This window comes from Protomyctophum parallelum, assembly GCF_964188405.1.
Source record: "Protomyctophum parallelum genome assembly, chromosome: 1".
Lineage (NCBI taxonomy): Eukaryota > Metazoa > Chordata > Actinopteri > Myctophiformes > Myctophidae > Protomyctophum > Protomyctophum parallelum.
In genome coordinates, this window is record NC_139697.1 from 26,583,364 (window position 1) to 26,607,549 (window position 24,186).

A 24,186-nucleotide genomic window follows, 5' to 3' on the forward strand; every position below is an offset into this window, starting at 1 on the left:
GCGATGCTCCCTGCCTTCCAGAGTGAGGGGCCATAGGAAGCAATTAAGATTTCTGACCAGATGGATCAGTGGCAAGTTGAAGCCATTCCCCTCAGACTGTCAGGTCCTTCAGCCATGGAGAGCAGTATAGGACCTTGCCAGCAGAGTCCAGGCGTCCCTCTCCCCAAGCCTTGACCTCCGGTTCCCTGGGTGAGGAGCCAATGTGGTTGGCGAGGGCCCGCCTTTCACCAGACAGAGTGCCTGCCTTCTGGCCTGCCTGCTTGCCTCGTCCTCACAAACCAGTTCTACTGCCTGGAGCTCACAAGGGCAATCTCCCCCTGGCCAAACAGGAATTCCCCCTTTAAATATTTTACCTTGTACTGTACAATTGGGGCGGTGGTGGCCCAGGGGCAGAGTGGCGGGATGGTAACCGCAAGGTTGCCAGTTCGAAACCCAGGCTCCCCCACAGTTAGTGTCGAAGTGTCCTTGAGCAAGACTCTGAACCCCTAATTGCTCCTGATGTGCTGGTTGGTGCCTTGCATGGTTTCCTCTGCCATCGGTGTATGAATGTGTGCCTGAATGGGTGAATGTGATGCACAATCTATATGTAAAGCGCCTTGGATAAAGGCGCTATATAAATGCACCATTTACCATTTACAATTGGCATTTGATTGACTAAGAAAGCAATTCAAGATAAAAGCAGCAGGACCCACAAAATGAACTTCTGTAAAAAGATGGCAGAATAAGGATTTGGTATCTTATAATATAGATGACTTAACTGAACTTGAATATAAATTGTGTGTTTTCAGTTTCTGGAAATGTATTTTTAAAGTAAATATTTATTGTAACAGCATTAACTGAATGTCACCATTGGATGTGGGTATTGGGGAAACTTATACAGTATTATGTCTCTGTGTGCCATAACATTACATTCACAACAATGTGGGCTGAGGGCTCAGGCTGTGATATTCCAGATTCACTGGTACTGTATTCTACTGTAACCTACGTACAGTACCGATACATCTGGGGACTTTTAAATGCAAGGTAGCATAATGGCAGCAAGAACAAACCTACACCTACTGCTTTGCAAACCAATCCAACAAACGTCACCACTCCAATATGAAGCATCAGCAACAGTGTTGATTTCGTCGACTAAAACTAAGACGAAAAATGTTCGTCGACTACCTTTTTCCACTGACGGAAACTAAATGGAAACTAAATAAACACTAAGCTATGATGACTAAAACTAAGACTAAGTATACTGACAATTTCGTAGACCAACTGTAGATTTTGTCGACTAAAACTAAACTAACACTAAGACATTCCAGGTGACTAAAATGTGACTAAAACTAAAAGTATTTAAGAGACTAATGACTAAGATCTGTCTGACGCAGTGCCCTGCCAGCCTCATCCTTCTCTCTCTGACTTGGTCCGTGACCCGTGGTAGGTCTCCATAGAGGTCCACATTTCGGATGCGGTCTGTCCATGTGACACCTAGTGCCATTCGCAGCATTCTTGTGTAGACTCCATCCAGGGCTTTTTCCATGTTGTACTGTAAGGGTCCATGTCTCGGCCCCATACAGCGGTACTGACTCCACAGTAGCTATGAACAGCCGCCTCTTACGGTCTTCTCCCATTTACTGTAATCTTCACCACAAGCTTCCTGTAATATCTCATCCAGTTATTTGCGCAATCTACCTTTTAAAGGCATATAAAGGAGAGTGAGGCGTGCACTTTACCATTGCAGGTGCTCTTAAAATGACAAGCAAACTGCATCTCCAGGCCAGTGCACTGGCTCCATAAATAATCTACGTACAGAATGTGGCCGGAATGAGGTGCAAAATGCATAGGGCTATACTCCTGCCTCTCAAAAAAATCCATCAACCAGTTACAACTCATTCAGAATGCTGCAGCTCGCCTCCTAACAGGCTCCAGAAAATGTGATCACATCACCCCTATCCTGGCCACCCTACATTGGCTGCCCGTCTCATACAGAATCAATTAAAAAATACTTTTATTCAGAACAGAACAGCAACATTTCCTCATCGCGTGATGTAGCACGTGTTTAAAAACAGTTGCAGACACTTGGGGGGTAAGTCTGTAATCAAAGATTTAAATTGACCGTATGTTATGGGAGAACAGAGCTTTAATTTAAGCTGTAGGTCATTCCACCTAACCTGACGCTGCCAGATCCAAGAAGCTTGCTACACAAATTTGTTTCACAGCTTATTGGGATCTGGGATCGCGGAAGCAAATTCGATGACGGGGCTGTTCCTTTTTTTCAAGATACTTGGTAGATGATTGGATGGGACCGTCTGTCTATCACCGTGTGGGCGTGCAAACACAACCAATCATATTGACATGTCTATATAGCTTCACGTCCGGTTTCGCACATATCCCGCCCTTAGCTCACGCTGATTGGTCCGGTACGGAACGGATTTTTGTCAGCTCAACTGCCTGAGAGATCCCAGATGAGTGCTGTGTTGGGGAACATGGTTACCCAATACCGCCCTCATCTGGCAGCGTCAGGTTACATTCCACCTGGCTGGGGCACTAAAACAAAAGGCTGTTTTCCCCAACTCTGTGTATATATTTGGGACCTTTAGTATGTTCTGTTCTGTCTTTAACAACAATAGACTAATAGAGAAGTGAAAGCAGCGGGCATAGTTAGTAGTCTCCTCACCGAGCCACGTGTTCATCTTCTCCGAACTGCAGTGCTCCAATAAAGGCTGGACCAAAACATCCAGGTCTGCTTTGGGGGCCTCCCTGGTGAACTTCTACTCTCACACACACACGCGCACGCACACACACACACACACACACACACACACGCACGCGCACGCACACTCACACATGACACACACACACACACACACACACACACACACACACACACACGCAGAGGTTAGAGGTTATCGCAACAACAACACAAAACCCAATTTGCCAGGTGAAATCAATTCCACTTTAACAACACTACAGCTTTAAGATGAGCTTCTTCTTCTCTGTTGTCTTCTGAGATTTATTCTGCAGATCCTCCACAAGGCGGCTAATCAATGCCCCCAGGAAGAAGAAAAAAAGAAACAAAACAAACCAAACTATACAACAACAAGCAAGAGACAAACAAAAACCAGCCAGAGAGACAGAGAGTACGGCGGAGGGTTGGAATCGATCTCACCTCCACTGTGATATGTAAAGGATCCACAATCTGCCAAATCATGAGAGACAGGACGTCGATGGCCAGCAACACCCCCACCGTGGCGTAGAGTTTCCACGGCTCCAGATGCTGCCGGGAAACAGCGGGAGAGACAGAGAAGCAAGAAGATCAATTCATTTTCAATTAAACCCCATTTAGACCCGAGGATGATTCTAAAACAATGTCTTCTAAATAGACAATATTCTGAAAACACCTTATGTTTCTGTGGCAGTCGTTCTCAAACAATGTCATGTCAAGGACTCCCACAAATATATGTAATTGGCCGTCGACCCCATCAGAAAATATGTTGTTCCAGGGACCCCCCCAGAAGCAAAGATTTGAGTTGAAAACGTTAGTGAATATATATTCAAAGATTTGCACCACATTTTCAAGATTTTTCAAACACCGAACGCGTTATGAGCTTGTAGATCTGCTATTTTTCAATAGCTAATGCTTAAAACACCAAAAGGGGTTCCCGCCCAGATGGTAATTAAAATCATCCTACTGTATATCCCTCATAAATTCACATAAACACAGTATGCATCATATCTGAGAGCTCAGAGCACGGGGCCGGATCGGATAGATACATATACCTTTATTGATCTCGGGAGGGGGTTCAGTTGTCATATGGTAGTACCACAGTTATGAATCACAGGACAGTTTCAGAACAAGATGTACAGCCAGGAGTGACAAATAATATTATAATGACAGAATCCAGAAAATGTATAGGTATAGCCTACTACAGAAGTCTTGCTTGGACTGCCCCCAGGCACGGAATAAGTGTGGTGAAAGAGCTATTAACACGTGTTGTAAATATAAATGGAGTCAAAGTGCTTTCAGTATTTTAACAGCATACGGTATCGGTGCCTTAATTGCGCAAGGCCACTTTGGTAAGCAGCCGGAATACACCCTCCTGTCGGGAATCGAACCAGCAACCTTTGAGTCACCGGCCAGCCTCCCTACCACACCAAATAGAAAGAAAAGGTCAAAATACCCTCTTCGTGATGTTGTGGGTAGAGGGATTCATGAAGCCATAAATAGTCTGAACTTGCCATAAAAAGAATGATCCATCACTAACCGAGGCCAATTCAACATGGCCCTGAAGCCTCCGCAAAGACAGAGGCCATAGTGAGGCGCGGCCAGTGGTCCATGGCAAAATCAATACCAGAAAAAAAATAAGGGGTCTCACTAAAGCCTGTTATTGATTCTACTTGCATTATCTCCTAGGAACCAAACGCTGGGTTGTTTATCCCTGTGCAGCAAATGAGCAAAAATATATACAGACAAAGTCGAACAATGATCTATGATGCTCAAGGAAACTGCAGTTGGGATACAGCAGCCACGCTTCGCATTTAGCATCTAATCCACTCAGCATCTCAAATTGGCAAACACTGAACGTCGTACAATACTAACCACAATTTATACATTCATCAGTAGGTTTAAGCCACTCAGGCCGGGAACCCATTTTGGTGTTTGTGTAAGCATTATGTTATACTTATATTGAAAAATAGCAGATCTACAAGCTCATAGCTACGAGCTTGTAGATCTGCTATTTTTGAAAAATTGTGAAAGTGTGGCGCAAATCTTTGAATATATTCTTTCAGAGTGAAAGTTTTTAACTCAAATCTTTGCTTCTGGGGGGGGGGGGGGGGGGGAACTACATATTTTCAGATGGGGGTCCGCAGCCAAATTCAGACATTTCTGGGGGTCCTCGACATGAAAACGGTTAGAAGCCATTTCTCAGGTCTAAATGGGTTAAATGGGAAGCAGTGTTTGTTTCCCCGGGGGAGAAAAACAAATATCCATGGCTTATTATTATCTATTCTCAGAAAAAAAAGGGCACACATGAGCCTCCTGCGAGACTTCATGTGTTGGAGTAGCAGCAGATATGGAAATATGGAAGCACACAACACGACACATGATGACTGACAGACAGACACACAACACGACACATGATGACTGACAGACAGACAGACACACAACACGACACATGATGACTGACAGACAGACACACAACACGACACATGATGACTGACAGACAGACACACAACACGACACATGACTGACAGACAGACAGACACACAACACGACACATGACTGACAGACAGACACACAACACGACACATGATGACTGACAGACAGTGGCGCCACGCGGAGACGGCGGCGCTTGGAGAAACATCAACATTTCCAACATTCAAGCAGCATCTCTTCTGCTTTTAGAGGGAGTGAGGGAGAGAGAGAGGGAGGGGGGGGGGGATGGTTGATGCAGTGCCAGCCACAGCCTCTGCGTAGGCATTAAGTGACACAAAGTGAATGCAATCAGTTTTGACATGGCTCTGGATAATATAACCCCCCCCCCCAACCCCCCCCCGATGGGCGCTCTTCTACCGGGGATATATTCTCAGAGATCCAGTAAAGCGCTTTATCTGCCCATCTCGAGCATTCCCCTCCTCGCGCGTCGCAGCCAGAGCCGCCAGATTGAAGACGTGGTCACGCGTCTTCTGCAGCGTGCGGGAAGTAGCGAGGCGGGGCCACGTTGGTGGAGGTGGTGTGTGTGTGTGGGGGGGGGGGGGGTAGGGGAGGGGTTGCTGCATGAACAGGATGCTGATTGGAGGAGTCCACTCGCCGGCGGGACCAATTGGGGTTGTATTTTGCCCGAACGGCCTATGTGGAAAATTCACGCGACGTGATGCTCAAGGCCTGCCTGCCTTTGTCTTTCTCTCTCTCTCTCTCTCTCTCTCCATCCCTCCATGGACCAAATGCGATTTACTCAGGTCGAGTAAACGTAAAAAAGTAAATACGACAGCAGGGGAATGCACCATTTATTTTATAGCCATTTTAAGGTGACCTTGAAGGGCATGATGGTAAAGTAAAGCATCAGAGGTTCAGAGGAGTGAGAAGTGGAGCCTAGCGTTAACATATCAACACATCAATCTCCTGATGGGTGAATACACCACTTCAAAACACACCCTCCTCCATCATTCAAGTGTCACGCGCCGACAATAGGCCGATCAACAAGCTCACAATGCATATCGACACGCCAAACTGTGAGCTTTTCATTAGTGCCCAAGCACATGGAAATCCAGTGGTGTAAAGTAACTAAGTACTTTTACTCAAGCACTGTACTTAAGTACAATTTTGATGTATTTTTACTTCATTTGAGTATTTCCAATTTCCAATACTTTTACTTCTACTCCACTATACATCTCGGAGCCACAATTTGTACTTTTACTTCACTACAATTATTTGAAAACTTTAGTTACTAGTTACTTTGGCGATTTTAATTTTGATTAGAAAACATACATTAACCACTTCAACCCTATACATTTTGGCTATACATTTTGGCCATTTGAAAATAGCCGATCTACAAGCTCACAAGCGACGCATTGAGAGCTTGTAGATCGGCTATTGAAATGGGACATGAAATGGGACATTCTGCAATATGAATACGTTTACTTTTAGTACTATAAGTACATTTTGATGCCGATACTTTTGTACTTTTACTCAGGTACATTTTCAATTCCGTACTTTTACTTGTAACGAAGTAGTTCTAAATTGCAGTATTGGTACTTTTACTTATAGTGAAACAATTGAGTACTTTTTCCACCACTGTGGAAATCAGGCTCACCTTCCTCTTGTCCTTCTTGTCTTCCTTCTTGGTGAAGACGGTGTGAACCCACCAGATCTTAGTGAACATGCTGCCGTACGCCAGACTGAAACCCAAACCCAACAGCCACAGGCGGAACTAGATTGGAGAAGAAAAAAAAGAAAAAGGAAAAAAAAGAGGATAAATTAAATACTTCATAATTCAACAGATTAATATATCAAACACATTATTCAAGAAGTCACATCTCCCTCATTAAAGTCTCCCCTCTGGGCTTAATAGGTTTTCCAAAATGACCTTGAAAAAAAGGAAAAGGGACCTCTGCTGCTCTAAAGCTTGTTTCATTATTTTACCCACAATGCCCCAGTGACTATACTGTACGTGTATTCATTATCTGTTTAATTATTTTACCCACAATGCCCCAGTGACTATACATGTTACCTTGTCACCCTGTGTGATGTTAGCACACAGGGTACAATACAAACTGACTGCAAATGTATCATAAATGAATGCTGAAACCAGATATAATCATTAAGGAAAGTGTATGCATGTACTATGTGTACTACTGTATGTAAACTCTTCATTTCCATTTTCCAGCCATTCAGTTGCAAAAAAAAAAAAAGAATTGGGGACCCACCCAAAATAATTTGGCGATTTTGTATAGGTTACTGTATGTTCCTGGTGTTACACAGACTACATTTATGCAGTGGCATATGAAAGAAGCTAATATCTGCAGCCACACGAACCACACTTGGCTATAATACAAAATGTGCAAAACAGTCTCTTGCAGAAATATAACTCAAAGTAACTGCTGTCAGCGACTGAACAGAGTACAAACTACAGTACCATCTAAGCTTCTGGTCTAATATCCATGCAGATACTGTACGTATAATGATAAGATCTGCTGTGGGGATTAGCAGAACACGTACAACACACAGACAAAGAGATGTTCTACCGCAGGGCTCCATACCGGAGGCAATCCTACCATGCCGCTGAGCGTTCATTTCACACTAGAGGGTATAAAATACACCCTTAAATGGATCCATTTCACTCCCCAGAGTTCAATTAACATTGAGGATTTTGCTGTGTGGGAGACAAACTGAAACCTGACGCTCGACGCTGACACCACAAAACCACTGAGGTGTTCCACGTTTATCCAACAAGGATTTTATTTCTTCACAGAAGTGTCATAAATCTTGCTGTCGTAGGTTAAACGATCCCCCCCCCCCCCCCCCCCCTGATGAAAATGACCACGTCATGCTGGAAATTTAGAGGTTGGCTAGCTCGCACATATATAAGATATATTAAGAAGATAAAGATGCCTAAATAAAACATTCCCATATTCTGCATTGCACTGCACATGTGCTTATCTTTTGTGCCAGAAGGTACAGTATATTTATATACAGTAGTCTTGTCGCGTAGCAGATTATCGCCGGAGGTCTCTGCCTGCCGATATATTTCTGGTGACATCTACTGTAAATTACATGTACCGTAGGGGCTATATTAATTAATATGCAGGCTTAATAACCGCATTGCAGAACCTATGCAAGAACCTATGCAAAGACCTATGCCTGGCAACAGGCATAGGTCTAGCAGCTGTTCTAGCAAACTTTGAATTGAGATGTCATCAGATATATCGGAGATCTCTCTGATCTCCGAATATTTTATATCGAAAATCCCAGAGAATTTCTAGTCTGATATCACAATATAAATATAAAATATTTGAATATTTTATATCCAAAATCCCAGACAATTTCTAGTCTCATATCACAATATCCTAATTGTGTTCTTCTCCTGAACAAATAGGCAACATATTTATATCAGATAAATGTGTAGTCAGATAATCAGAAAACATTTAAAAGCCACATAAACTTGGAAAGCTTCTCTGTTTACTGCCTAACACAAGCGCAAATGGCTGACATTTGTCTCTGCAGCTTAATTAGCATGTCTTGTGATTTTACCTGCCTCGTAAAATGTGTTAAAAACAGTTGTTGATTAAAATGTTGTATAAAAAAAGTTAATCAATCTTCATGGCAGACGTATTGTATAAACAATCTAACCTAATCTAACTAACAAATCTGAATTTAGGATCTGAAGCTCAATCAGCCTGGGAGATGTCTGCTCCAATAATGAGGAATTTCAATCAATTTCCTCCATTATCTGGTTTGGTCTGGACTGAAAGACACTTGCTTCCTAAAAGCAGCAGACTGCACAATAAGTAACAGTAAAAGTCAACTTCTTAGTTTAAGAAGTGGAAATTCAGAAGGATGTCACAAGCTAAACATTCATTTTAGGTAGCCTAGCTATACTCGAAACCCTTTGAATGAATTTCTTTTAAACTCTGTTCGGTACAAAGTTCAAAATGAAGATTCAACAAGCTTTGTAGTTGTTGTAGAGAATGCAGATAGCATTTGAAATCATATTTACTCAACACTGTTCAACATAGCACAACTATATTGAACAGTGTTGAGTAAATATGATTTCAAATGCACTGGTTACATATCCTCACAAAAAAGTCTGTATTATCATACGTATTGTAAATGCCGGGTGAAAACCTTGTACTGTATGTCTAAAGACGAAAATAATAATAATAATAATTTCTGCCTTAAGGGCCTTGCAAACGGGGAGCGATAAAACGTGCCTATAGTTCATGTTCAATGAGACCTGCGTTCTTGCTCGGAGAAGTCGCCGTGCAACAACACAAGCGTATTTACGTGAGCGCGGTCCCGTGAACTTGTTGCGCGCGTGCTCGTTACGTGCACACGCCCGCGACTCACCAGACCTGGTGATTCTGTTTAGCTTTTTTTTTTACGCTTGCGTTGTTGCGGCCCTCTTCAACAGACCTGGAGGAGACCTGTGTTGATCCAGGCAACGCCGCCTGTGTTCCTTGCTTCACATTTGCACCAAAAATACTGTATAGTAGCTATAGTAGATCAAATGCCTCTCTCCTAATAGCGCACCTGGCAGACGACAGGAAACTGCCTCCTGTGGACATGTAGGCCATCGATGCCCAGGGGAAAGACGGCAGCCAGGGCCAGCATGCACCCAACCGCTGTCATGTTGTTCAGGTAGGGCTGGGAGTTCTGGATGTACCTGGAGTAAACACAAAGACTAATTATAAATCAGGCAGAACTCCGACACCAACAACCACTAAACCTAATGTAGCTCTGTAGCTCTAAGGAAGATCTCCTTGTCATTCACAGCTTGAGAGGTGAGCCAATCTGCAGTCAGCCAATCAGGCGGAGTGGACTTTTATGACTTTTTCTTTTCAGCACGCACGCACACGCACGCACGCACACGCACATGCACATGCACACGCACACACGGAGGATATACTATGACTGTCAAATGCACTCGGTAACTCCATCCTGTCAACCTCATTGTGTGTGAGTGAGTGAGAACTCTGATACACAGCCCAGCCTGTCAGCCAGTTATAGCGGTCTGTCAGGGATGCAAACTAAGTTCCTCTTTAACTGTCAGCCTCATGCAAGGTATATCAGTCCACGACAGGCGGAAACCTTGTACATCCCAAACTGTTACTTTTCAAAAAACTGTGTTCCAAATTAATGGATTCAGTGTAGTTATTAATTACAAGCTCTACTTTTTTTATTGGTTAGGTAGAAAACCTGCAGACGTGACTTAAGCTCACAATGTGTCGCATTGCCACGTCATGAGCTTGTAGATCGGCTGTTTGTGTTTTTCTACTTTTTGTGACACTGTATTAAGACGAAGTATATAGTGCCTTAATTTCCCAAAAAATGAAAAAATGAAACGAAATATGGAGATACAAGCCTGACAACGTCGATATGTGTTTTGAAAATGACTGCGAACATGTGTTCACACAGAGCCTGAGGTGGTTTTGATCTGTTTTGATCACATCAGATCAGTATAAAAAAAGAACAATGATCAAACAGATACATTCTCACTGAAAGACTAAAATAAAATAGCCATGCAGGCAAAAGAATGCCTTTCAAACGTGTGACATAACCAGACAAAGGTCTTTGTACGGAAACGTTGTTCCCAATTACAATAATAATAATTGCCGCGTGCGGTGCACGGGGCTCCTTTCTTCTATGGAAAGTCAGCGCATGGTTTTCTCCAAAGCAATATAAACGTCTAGCCTGGGCAGCATTCCTTTTCGGGTTTATGATCCGGTCGGGAGCGAATGATATCGCTACGTCATGTTGTAGTATTGTTTTGTAGTCATCAGGATGATATTGCTACGTCATGTATTGTTTTGTAGTCATCAGGATGATATGAATCGCTACGTCATGTTGTAGTATTGTTTTGTAGTCATCAGGATGATATGAATCGCTACGTCATGTTGTAGTATTGTTTTGTAGTCATCAGGATGATATCGCTACGTCATGTTGTAGTATTGTTTTGTAGTCATCAGGATGATATGAATCGCTACGTCATGTTGTAGTATTGTTTTGTAGTCATCAGGATGATATCGCTACGTCATGTTGTAGTATTGTTTTGTAGTCATCAGGTTAATATCGCTACGTCATGTTGTAGTATTGTTTGGTAGTCTCAACCCGTTTAATTTCAAGGACGCCCAGTTTGACATGCATATTAGTCTACAGACCCCCATTTAATGGCATTTCTATCTCTGAGACCCCCAATTTATAATGTAAAAACAATGTTTGATGTTAATTTAACTCAAATGGACCCTGGTCCATTTGGTTCCGTTTGTACACTCTCAGAGTTACAGACCCATAAGGGTCCATTTGGTTACAAACTATCATTTAGCTGGGGACCCCCTGGAACTCCCTCAAGGACCCCTGGTGTAGCCTACCTGACGTTGCTGTTGTAAATGTTGAAGGTGAGACACACTATTCCCAGTAGGATTCCCAGTCCGGCGAACACCGACACGGTGACGAAGAGTTTCTGGGAGAGGTAGCGGAACTGCTCAATCACCACGGTCTGGTCAGCCGGAGGGCCAGGACCTGGAAACACCACATGACAGGAGACAACAACGGAAAGATGAAGAGATAAAATAACACTGTCAAATCTGTGTGTTAAAAATATTAAGCTCTATACATTGACATAACAACGCGTCATCAGAGCGGAGGGAGGGGCGTCAGCTGCGACTCCGCGGCTCCGCCCACCCCCCGGGGTAAGATTTGTGATTTGTGATTTGCTCTCGTTCACTGCAATGCAATTTGCGGCATTTTCAAAACAATATTGCGCAGAGTAGCGATTATCTAACGTATTTGCAATGCCATACGTTGAAAGATCTGTTGCCCGCGGACAAGGCACGTTACCTCCGCAAGTTAGATATTATCGGCATAGGTGTTTGCCGTATGTGATTAAGGATTGGAAAAAGTTGCATTGGCAGCCATAGAAAATTCTGCCCGGGGTAAAACACCGGATGTGATGTTTTTGGGCGTTCCTGTCTTGTTAAAAAACCGGCTGTGACGTTTTTGGGCGTTCCTGTCTTGTTTCGTGTCAGTGTATATTCCAATAGTAATCATTGCTATTAAGTATTTGTTCAGTAAATCAGGGTCTCCAGTTCTTTAGTGGATAGAAAATAACATGTTTAGTATCGGGATACCAATTTGATGGAACCAGAAGAAATAACGGACCAAAGTTAAGTTTCTGAACTTTTTGTGAGGAGTTTATATACATTACAGCTTTAAAGGTATATTCAGTGATTTCACTTAATTCAAATATCACTTATTTTTTTGTTTTGTTGTGATAATCCTCCCTACTATAGAGTGTGCTGGCCATATAAGGAGTTCCTCCCTGTCCCCAGTTAACCCCTGGGGGTCAAAACGTTTTTGACTCTCTATCCTGATTGGACGAAAGGCTGGGTCCCACAGCCAAAAACGAAACCTAAGGTTTTTTGAGTGAAATCACTGAATATACCTTTAATGGACCAAAAACAAATCCATAGCAATGACTGCATTTGCAATAATAATAATTTAACTCTTATCCGAACAGGAGCATATATTATATGACACTTTACACTGAGCGTTTTACTGTGAAGCATGGGCAGAGCATACAGATAATGGTGGCATTGAGATAAACACAGGTCAGCGAGATTATCAATTAATAGAGCAGAAACCCCGATAGCATTCCGGTCGCCGCTCGGAACGCTGACCACTACTGGTGCAGCGAGCGGCTGAGCCCCGTGGCCTCCAGAGTCCCTATTAGCATTCCCACAGAATCAGACCTAGTTAGCGAGTGGCTTCCATATCAGGGTTCATTTAACATTCATATCGAAAAAATGAGCACGCTGTGAAGGCTTTTCTACACACAGCCCACTTTCCACAAGACTGAACGGAATAATAATCATCGTCGTCTCCACACCTTTTTGTTTCATTCCCTTTCATCCGTCTCTAATTCACAACGAGCCCATTTCCAGTCGCATGGCCGTAATGTTATAATTTGGGGGTAATGGCCCTTTGTTTTCTCGCTGTTTAAAAGTCAAATCATGCTTTGGTTCAAATCTAATGTAAAGGACCTGACAAAAGTAACAACTGGCTAACTGAGTGGCTCGGAGTTGATCCTGTACTGCATGGAACTATGAAATGAAACATCTCAGCTAACAATAGCAACATAATGGCATTCAATTATACAGGCTTCCTCAAACACGCCTCGTAGGAGGAAGCTGTTTCCCTGATTCAAGAAAGCCGTTAAATTCAACCTGAATAAAGCTTCCTGGTGAGAGCAGTGAAATATAAAATGCCATATTTCCTTGTCATAATGTACATCGGGATGTACTGTAATTACTTCACACTCACAGCTAGCCTCGGAAACCCAGACATTTTTATTTCCAGGGAGAAAAAAAAAGTCTGGGCCCAGGCAGTCTGTGTAGACGGGTGTGAATTGTTGAAGTAAAGATTACATGAAACGTTAACAGCATGCAACAACAGAAACGATGTTTCCTGACGGCTCCACCTGAACCTGACCAGCCTGTGTTGTTTTTGTCCGAACATTTAGATTTTAGTTTTAGTCTTTTGAAAAGTTAAAATTTAGTTTTAGTCACATTTTAGTCACCTGGAATGTGTTAGTGTTGGTCTAGTTTTAGTCGACTAAATGTTATGAGATTTCAGTCGACTACATCTACAGTTGATTTGGGCCTTGATGCCGTCGTGATGAGTTTTTTTCACTTGCTGAAAATAGCCGTAGATCAGCTAGATCAGCTATTTTCAGCATGCAACCAAGTGTTAAATGACTTATACTGGATCTCTTGTCCACTAGTCCCTTCCTAACATTTTAGTCTAGTTTTTATTTGTTGACGAAATCGTCAGTATATTTAGTTTTAGTTTTAGTCATCATAGCTTAGTTTTCATTTAGTTTCCATTTAGTTTTCGTCCGTGGAAAAAGGTAGTCGACGAAAATTTTTCGTCTTAAGTTTTAGTCGACAAAAACAACACTGCTGACCAGTGACCAGCTTGCTACCAAACGGAATACATGTAAATGAGGTGAAGAATGAAACCGAAAAGACATCAAATAAATAATTAAAATAAGCGACAGAGACAACGGGAAGAAATATTGAAGATCTGAGGAAACCGATAAAGACAGTTTGACAAAGATAATGAATGTAAGATTAGTGTGGGCAGAGAGAGAAAGAGATGAACCAGATGGAAGAAGAAGACAGAGAGAGTGCTGACAGAGCCATATCTGCAACCTAGTTTTGCTTGAGGTAGGCAGTTTTTAAGTGAATGTGTGGTTTAATCTTGTATTTATTTGTTTGTTTGTTTGTTTATTTGTCATTTTCTCTGGCATTTCATTTTTTTTCTAGAATAAATTATTTTATTATTTTATTTGGGGTTTAATTGTGAGGTGAGAGAGACAGGAAAATTGAGGTTGAACCTTGGGTACAGACCAGGGGGGCAGTCAGACAGATATTTTGTGAAGCCACTGAGGAAATCGGGACATCCTGAAAGTTCATATAATGGCCTGTTGTGGCGCTGTCATTGGGCCCAAAAAAACCCATATCCCCATAGAGGTCCATGTATTTGGGCCCATATTCACCTAGACTGTATTACATTAATAAACATGGTCATGAATACTTTCTGCTTCCAGTCACTAGTTTAAAGTCTCATTTCTGATGTCATAATATTCTTTTTGGAAAATTATGGTCCAATTTATTTAAAAAATGACCATAAAGTCACGTATGTTCTGAGGGGCGTGGCTACCGTTACAGTCTATTAACGGGAGCCACCACCGTTCGAGTCAAAATAAAAACCAACTAAGAAGAAGGGGGGGAAGTCCCGCCTCGTTGTCTGGTCCAGGCAATGGCCAGCTGGGCCAAAACGGATCTAGAAAGATGGCGATTTACAATAAAAGGACTGACTGGCTTCATTTTACGTCCATATCAGACCTGGGGAACCACTGCTCTAAAACAACATTGGACAATGATGTATGACAGTCAGCAATATTGTTGCTTATTCTAGATTTATTTTCTGACTTTTTCGGATTTTCTGACTTGATCTGGCCTGTAACCCTTCCCAAGTTCCCACCCTTCCCACCGGGGAAGGGTTCCCACCAGTGCCTGCTGGGCTCTGATCTTTATAAGTCTGCAATTCTGCATTAGTCACTGTGACTAAACGATGGCTATCAACCTTTATTCTCACCACATTCTCTAAAAACCATGAGCAATCTGAGAACACTAATGGACTACACATACTATGCTAAGCTATCGATAGCTAGCCTATATCGTATGCAGACTTGTTCTACTGTATTATGAACCTACATGGTGATTTTAATCTATATGTCAATAAGGAGAGATCAAGTTTGTAAGCAGAGATACAGTAACACATGCGATGATGAGTGTACAGTATGATGATCAGGAGAGAACCTCTCATGCTTGTTTAACTCCTGGACAATGGCCACAATTATTATTATTATAAACAATAAATGTATTGAGATGATAGCCCCTTGAGATCAGCATCTCATTTCAGGGGGTCCTATACACATCGATGAAACATTACATACAACGCACAATACACACACAGACACATACACGCACACACATGTATAAATAGTGCTCACCCTCTCCCACCCACACCACCCAGCCCTAAACTAATTTTAAACAAAGAAATGGAGAATACATAATACATTTACAACGACCTGAATCAGAAATCAAAGTACAAACGGTATTAAAACATGATGTGAATATAAGGAGGTCCTGAAGTGGCCAAGAGAGGCAACAGATCTGAGAGAAATTGGAAGATTAATTTGCATCCAACTCAAGAAAACATTTGAGGAACAATAAAATAGGGGTATTGTGTACTGTATGTGGCTATGGTGATGTATGTAGAACCAGAGACTATTTCAAATTTGAAGGACAGACATGGCGAACACATTAAAAAAGGAATAGAGCGTCGCAGTCCCGCCTGCCCCTTACCAGGGCCCAGTAAATGATACCCTGTTCAATTTTCCTCATAGACTTTTCAAAAAGTATTTATTTAAAGACCTTTTAAGCCTCGTACAAAGCCAACTTGAGTTGTGACAAATCATGACAACAAACACATTTCTTCGGGCCGAACAAATAATTAGTGATTTCTCACGACTCGAGTTGGCTTCGTACAACGCTTAAAAGGTCTTGAAATGTCTATGGAGAAAATGGAGAATTATTTCCTGGGCCTGGCGTCGTCATGAAAGGAGGCGGGAACACATTAAAAAAGGAATAGATACAAATTGTCTTCCTGCCTTTGGGCTGCGAACCAATTAAGCGAACAAGAGAACAGAGCTGCGTTCTGTATGACAATGGAGAGCTCAGCAACATGGTGGAGATGGGCTGCAGAACACAGACTGACACTTTAAAAGAGCCTGATTGGCAGACTGACACTTTAAAAGAGCCTGATTGGATAGTCGTGCTCATGCTTAGATTTGCGAATGAAAGGTTTTGACGGTATGGAAAAGTGAAGTCACACTTCCCTGCCTAGAGTTTTCATGCCGAATCGAGGGATCAAAGCAACAACCTCCCGAGCCACAAGCACCGATTGATATATGTATTGATTGATTGATTGATTGCCAGAGAGCTCATTTTATGACACCGCTGCAAAGCATTATTGGACCTATATAAACTGTCCTCTAGCCTCTCTAACACCACTGCAAAGCATTGTCTCCCAAAACATTGACAGCATCAAGGCCCGCCAAAATACATTTTAGTCGACTAAATCACCTGTAGATGTAGTCGACTAAAATCTTATGACATTTAGTAGACTAAAACTAGACTAACAATAAAACATTCCGGGTGACTAAAATGTGGCAACTAAATGAAAACTATTCAAGAGACAAAGACTAAAACTAAAATAGAAATGTGCTGCCAAAAACAACACTGGTCCTGGGGCCACGTTACCATGGTGACCTGGGGTCCCAATAGTAGAACTGACGGGGGTTTCTCTCATCTCATCTCACTGGTTGCTATGGAGGCTAATCGAGAGAAGGCATTATATTCTGGCCTGTTGGTACAGAGAGAGCCAATGATCTTTGATTGCTGAGGTTTGCTGAGGTTCTTAGCTGCCCAATGGCCTGCTGTACAGTCAGGGTTCCATTGGCTGTGGGGTCTGCCATCATGCCATGCCTCTGCTTTTGATATCCCCCCTCCCCCCTCTGGTACAGTATAGTATGGTATTTATATCACTGGTGGAGATATGTTTTATCGCTGGTTCTCGTCAGACTGAATTAAATGCGTATTAACATTTTATTTCTGTTTGGGGAAAAGCATACTGTCTGATATCATACTATAATTAACCGAATGTCTGAGTGTGTGTCCGTGTGTGTGTGTGTCCGTGTGTCTGTCAGAAACAGTGCCGTAACTCCTTACTGCCTGCACCAATCGCTTTTCACACAGGCATTGACCATATGCATATGGAGGGCGTAACGAAGCCCTTTTTTCGATTTGACACATTAATGATTATTAATTTATTTATTAGTCAATTAGAAACGCACCCGGGCGCAGTACCCTTCACGGCCACAAAATATCTAACGGGTAAGGACTAGTGTTAATAATTTAACAATTTAATTAAAAACGACTATTGTAGATTTTTTTGTCATACGAAGAAGTATAAGTACTGTATACTGTAAGTATAGGCCTTGTTCTTTGATGGGAAACTCATTGAGGTCCGTTGCAGTCCTGTGGCCTCAGCTGTGTGTATAGTGGGTAATTATACATATACACTCAATTACTCATAAAGAGTCCACACCAGTTTTCGTTTAGTTTTACTCACATTTTAGTCACCTGGATATGTTTAGTAGTGTTTAGTCTTGTTTAAGTCGACTAGACTAAATGTCATGCAATTTTAGTCGACTAAATCTACGGTTGATTTAGTCGACTAAAATGTGTTTAGGCGGGCCTTGATGCCGTCGTAAAGGCTGATTTGACACTTGCTGAAAGTAGTATCTACAAGCTCACAACGTGTCGCAGCACGACGTGTTGATCGGCTATTTTCAGCATGCAACCAAGTGGAAAATGACTTATACTGGATCTCTTGTCCACTAGTCCCTTCCTAACATTTTAGTCTAGTTTTTATCCGTTGAAGAAATTGTCTGTATATTTAGTCTTAGTCACCATAGTTTAGTTTCCATTTCGTTTTCATCAGTGGAAAAAGGTAGTCGACGAACATTTTTCGTCTTAGTTTTATAGTCGACGAAAACAACACTGGCATCCATATTTATTCCCCCAACGAGGGAAGAAGTTACAGCTGCATTGATGCTTTGATGTGAATGTCCTACTGCTTGCATTGATGCAGTGGAAGCCGGAGAGGTTCAGCTGAGAAGCTCCCGTCACTAACGTTTGTTGCTATTGGAGGTTACAGCACACAAGCTGCACCATGAGGCTTCCATTCTAACTGTGTAAGAGAGTCAATACAATTGTTTGCTGAAGGCATATATATTCCGTAGGGGCGTGCGTGTGTGCGTGCGTGCGTGCGTGCCGTACAGTGTCCTCTGGGAGAATGTGCTCTCCTATACACTAATACTCTCCCTGTCCTTGATGGTTGGAATCGGAACAGTGCGTTGCCATGGTGACAGGCCCCCATAATGGTAACCATGGCGATGTGAGAGCGAAGCAGTGATGCAGCGGTTGTCATGGAGACAAATAAAAGAAACGAGGGAGGAGGAGAGGAGAGTGTGAAAAAAAAGAGGAAAAAAAAGCTGGCAAACAAACAAAAAAGTGTGTGAAAGAAGGGAAACAGATACTTTAAGAGAAGAATAGGTAATAAAAACAAGGTCAGAGAAAGCAAACAGCGGAGAATAAATGGAGTTAACACGTCAAAGGAGTCTGCGATTGATGTATTGTCAGGGTCAAATGAAAGAGCCCACGACAACAGAGCGAAGGAAAGGAGCGAACGGAGAATTTAGAGTGCAGGTGGTGGAGGAGGAAGACATCATTTTACTCAACAAAAGGGCAAGCAAGGAAAGCAAAGAGGCAATCTGGAACAAAGTCACAGCCTCCTTCAACAGGCCTGATTCTGTCACGTTATTTTTAGAGTGCAACCCAGAGTCGGGCCATGCCGGGCCAGAGGAGCGACCCCCTGGGACCCCCACCAGGGGAGAGGAGGGACCCCCACCAGGGCAGAGGAGGGACCCCCTGGGACCCCCACCAGGGGAGAGGAGGGACCCCCACCAGGGCAGAGGAGGGACCCCCTGGGACCCCCACCAGGGGAGAGGAGGGACCCCCACCAGGGTAGAGGAGGGACCCCCACCAGGCCAGAGGAGGGACCCCCACCAGGCCAGAGGAGGGACCCCCACCAGGGCAGAGGAGGGACCCCCACCAGGCCAGAGGAGGGACCCCCACCAGGCCAGAGGAGGGACCCCCACCAGGCCAGAGGAGGGACCCCCACCAGGCCAGAGGAGGGACCCCCACCAGGGCAGGAGGGACCCCCACCAGGCCAGAGGAGGGACCCCCACCAGGCCAGAGGAGGGACCCCCACCAGGCCAGAGGAGGGACCCCCACCAGGCCAGAGGAGGGACCCCCACCAGGCCAGAGGAGGGACCCCCACCAGGCCAGAGGAGGGACCCCCACCAGGGGAGAGGAGGGACCCCCACCAGGGTAGAGGAGGGACCCCCACCAGGCCAGAGGAGGGACCCCCACCAGGCCAGAGGAGGGACCCCCACCAGGCCAGAGGAGGGACCCCCACCAGGCCAGAGGAGGGACCCCCACCAGGCCAGAGGAGGGACCCCCACCAGGCCAGAGGAGGGACCCCCACCAGGCCAGAGGAGGGACCCCCACCAGGCCAGAGGAGGGACCCCCACCAGGCCAGAGGAGGGACCCCCACCAGGCCAGAGGAGGGACCCCCACCAGGCCAGAGGAGGGACCCCCACCAGGCCAGAGGAGGGACCCCCACCAGGCCAGAGGAGGGACCCCCACCAGGCCAGAGGAGGGACCCCCACCAGGACAGAGGAGGGACCCCCACCAGGCCAGAGGAGGGACCCCCACCAGGCCAGAGGAGGGACCCCCACCAGGCCAGAGGAGGGACCCCCACCAGGGCAGAGGAGGGACCCCCACCAGGGCAGGAGGGACCCCCACCAGGCCAGAGGAGGGCCCAGACAGCAGCCGGAAGCAGAAGCCGAAACTTTTAACCGTAACAGACTTAATCTTACTTATGTACGTTAACCAAATAATCCAGAAGCATTTATATAAAAAATATATTTGAATATCAATAAATCGACACGAACATTTAACCCATTCTGACCTGAGATCAGATTCATACGAGGTTTTCACTGGACGCACACTGGTCTGATTAACCCATTCTGACCTGAGATCAGATTAAAAAAAATGTCAGTCGTCAGTCGTTCAAAAATAGCAGACCTACAAGCTTGTAGCGCGCCACTCGGTGGCGCGCTATGAGCTTGTAGATCTGCTATTTTTCAATAGCTAAAGCATAACATGATGCTAACACCAAAATGGGTTCCCGTTCAGAATGGTTTAATAGATATTTGTAATAATCAACTAAATCGACTAGTCTTAATAACTCTGTATTACACTTTGTTGTACAATGGTTACGTACAAAAATAGTTTACATAGCCTACAATACAAGGTCACATTGTGAACATTTAGGCCACTATTTTGACTATTAATCGTAATCGAGGCAAACGTTTCTAATGATGGTGATAGATATCGATTTGAACCACCACACATGCCTCTGAGGAGACGCAGGGCGGATGACCTTGCATGCTCCTAGCGTGTCTGCAGACAGCCTGCTCACAGATGGCAGAGACAGGCGTGTCCAGTGCCTCGGTGTGTATGTGCAGGTGCCAGGACCTCGCACTGAGACTCACTCCACAACCACCAGAGGGGTCATTTGCCGTCACTCGCTCCTCAAAGAGATTCCCAGAGGGACGGGGGGGGGGGGGGGGGGGGGGACTGGGTTCGGCACGACCTTGCAGGCGCCTGACCGCCTCGGGTAAAAAAATCGAATCATGCGGATCTGGGGATGCATGTGGGAACGGGTGTGGCACCAAGGTGGATTGCTGCCAGTCTGTGAACTCTGGTGTCTATGATGTATCTATGACATATCTAACTCTGTGTGTGTGTGTGTGTGTGTGTGTTGCCGAGGGCCCGAAGGAGGTAAGGAGCCCTAAGTGTGAAGTCACTCGGATCTGCTACTACAAATATTGATAAACGCCCAATTGGATCAGCAGTTGGGATCCCCATACAGTACATGGGGATAAAAGGGACAGATAGATAAAGAGATCTCCATGTGGACATAAGACATACACAGACAGACGGGTATCAGTATTAGCTGGAGCTGCATGCGTTCCCAATGGGCATCGGCCTAGCAACTGTACAAATTTTTCAAAGTCCAATCAGAGCCCCGCACTGACTTCTTCTATACGTTTAAGTATATTTAAGTATGCAAGTAAGTAAGTTAGTAAGTAAGCAAGTAGGTCAGAGTGAGTCATGGCTTATTGTTGTCGGTATCGTCAATAAGTAAAAACATTAGGTGAAATTTGTGGAAATAGGCCTGGGCTCAGTGGTCCAGGCACCGTGGCTGGTAATCCAGTCTGGCAGTGTGCCGAGGGTTCGACTCCCGATCCCGACGGCCTTTAATGCATGTCTTCCCCCCCATCTCTGTCAGCCTACTGTCTGTCCCTCCATAAAAAATATAAAATAAAGGGGAAAGCCACAAAAAAAACCATACAAAAATTTATGGAAATACTTCTGTGGCTTGCCGTTTGTGAGATCATCTCCAGACACACTTAGACACAGATACAACCGAACCCCAATACCCCAAACACACAGTGTTGATTTCGTCAACTAAAACTAAGACGAAAAATGTTCGTCGACTACCTTTTTTCACTGACGAAAACTTTAAATGGAAACTAAATAAAACTAAGCTATGATGGCTAAAACAACTGTAAGACTAAATATACTGACAATTTCGTCAACAAATAAAAACTACACTCAAATGTTAGGAAGGGACTAGTGGACAAGAGATCCAGTATAGGTCATTTTACACTTGGTTGAATGCTGAAAATAGCAGATCTACAAGCTGTAAAAACAGTCGGCATCAAGGCCCACCAAAATAATTTTTAATCAACCAAATTAACTGTAGATTTAGTCGACTAAAATCTTATGATATTTAGTCGACTAAAATCTTATGATATTTAGTCGACTAAAACTAGACTAAACACTAAAACATTCCAGGTGATTAAAATGTGACCGAAACTAAATGAAAACTATTGAAGAGACTATACGATTAAAACTAAATTTGCTGCCAAAAACAACACTGGTAAAAACAAAACATTATGTGAAATTCGTGGAGATACTTCTGTGGCTTGCTCCAGACACACGTAGACACGGATACAAACGCAGAAGAAAGTAAACTATCGGGGAGGTGGCACAGATCCATGAAATGTACCTCCAACACCACGTGTAACAATCACCAAGAACAACTGAAGTAGAATGACGTCGTCAGAATGCTACCCAGGGTAAAAGGGGGGCATACTGTACCTGGGAAATTACAGCCCAGTCCTTATTGTGCCTTCATGGCTGAGATGACAAGGAGCTCCTTAGGAGCAGACGCGCCTCCTTGTTCCAGGGGCGGCGGAGGGTTATTCGGCTCTTTGCGTGTCTCTGATCTTCGCAAAGTGCTTAGAGGGCTGTGATTTTACAACACGTGTATTGTTTCAGACTCATCACATCGCTGTATAGACGGCATCTGCTACTGATATTGGTTTGATCTTCAATCTGATAATATCTCAGCCCTTTGTGTCGCATTCGTTAGGTTGAGCTATACTGTACATCAATCAGAGAGCCATCGGGGATTGTAATTGAGATAATAATTTCTTGTGGAAATTATACTGTATGTTCTGGGAAATGTGTGTTACAATAACCATTTAATTTAACAACAACAAAAAATGTCATTGAGTAATTTAACAGTGTTATTAATTCCCATAAACAGTACACTGTAAGTCTTTAGAATATACATTTCGGGAATAAAAATGTCTGTCATGTGGTATGTGGTTTATCAGTGCCTCATACATACACTGTAACTCTTAGGGCGTACAAATGGAACCAAATGGAATACAAATGGTTCCAGTTGCACACTCTCAGTGTTAAATTAACACTGGAGTTTTTATCGTGTACCGTACTTGCAGTACTACTTTCAAATCATTAGGCACTTTTTTTTTGTTGCTTTTTTTTACATTAAGATGGCCGACAGGAAAGAGGGAGACAAAGAAGGGAAGAGACGGGACTCGAACATGCGACGCGCTGTCAGGCCAGAGCCTCAGATATGTGGCATGATGTGCCTGGACCGCTAGGCCAGCGGGCGCCCCCCACATTAGGCACATGTGGTTAAACCTGCATTTCCTCAGAGATCAGGGAGGCAGGGACTGACACGGCCGCACACACAACTCGCCCAGAATGATTAGAGAGCACAATTTCATTTCTCAAAGTCAAGGTCGCTAAGCCCATTCCACTTAAATTGCTGCCCAGATTGCTTTCCCCCCTCGTTTTGTTTTGACTGTCAACTGGCATCTTCTATTTATTTCCCTGCTGTCATTGTTTCGAACGGGGCTCTCATGTTCAATTAGCGACTGAAATAAAATTGTCGCTCCATATCAAATGGGGCCCTCTCGCACGCCGCCGCCGCCTTCTTGACTGCGGCGGCGTTTGTCGCAACCAATCATTCCTGCCTGCTCTTGGTTGGAACCGTGCTGCAATGCTAGCCGGAGCATAATTTGCTATTCTCACACAGCTGCACACATGCTAAATAAAACTCCACTGATTGATTGATGAACCTTCTTACCCAACCTTGCATGTGTGGGGAGAGAGAGAGAGAGAGAGAGAGAGAGAGAGAGAGAGAGAGAGAGAGAGAGAGAGAGAGAGCGAGAGAGAGAGCGAGAGAGAGAGCGAGAGCGAGAAGAGTGAGAACAGAGGACACCAGAGGAGGAGGGAAGGAGAAAAGGAATGAGGCATGCATTAAGGGAGGAGGAACAACAG

At 44.0% G+C, this 24,186-nt stretch overlaps 1 protein-coding gene across 1 annotated transcript in view; it reads right to left on the bottom strand.

The window, feature by feature from the left end:
• LOC310862854 (gamma-aminobutyric acid type B receptor subunit 1-like) overlaps positions 1-24,186 on the bottom strand; it is a gene marked incomplete at its 3' end in the record, with an annotated part of 67,589 nt that overhangs the window by 11,131 nt on the left and 32,272 nt on the right. The window contains exons 10-14 of the mRNA XM_083770959.1: positions 11,575-11,725; positions 9,737-9,869; positions 6,801-6,917; positions 3,155-3,262; positions 2,663-2,756 (exon numbers count right to left, since the gene is read on the bottom strand). Coding sequence (XP_083627085.1) covers positions 2,663-2,756; positions 3,155-3,262; positions 6,801-6,917; positions 9,737-9,869; positions 11,575-11,725 — 603 coding nt within the window. The remainder of the gene's footprint in view (positions 1-2,662; positions 2,757-3,154; positions 3,263-6,800; positions 6,918-9,736; positions 9,870-11,574; positions 11,726-24,186) is intronic.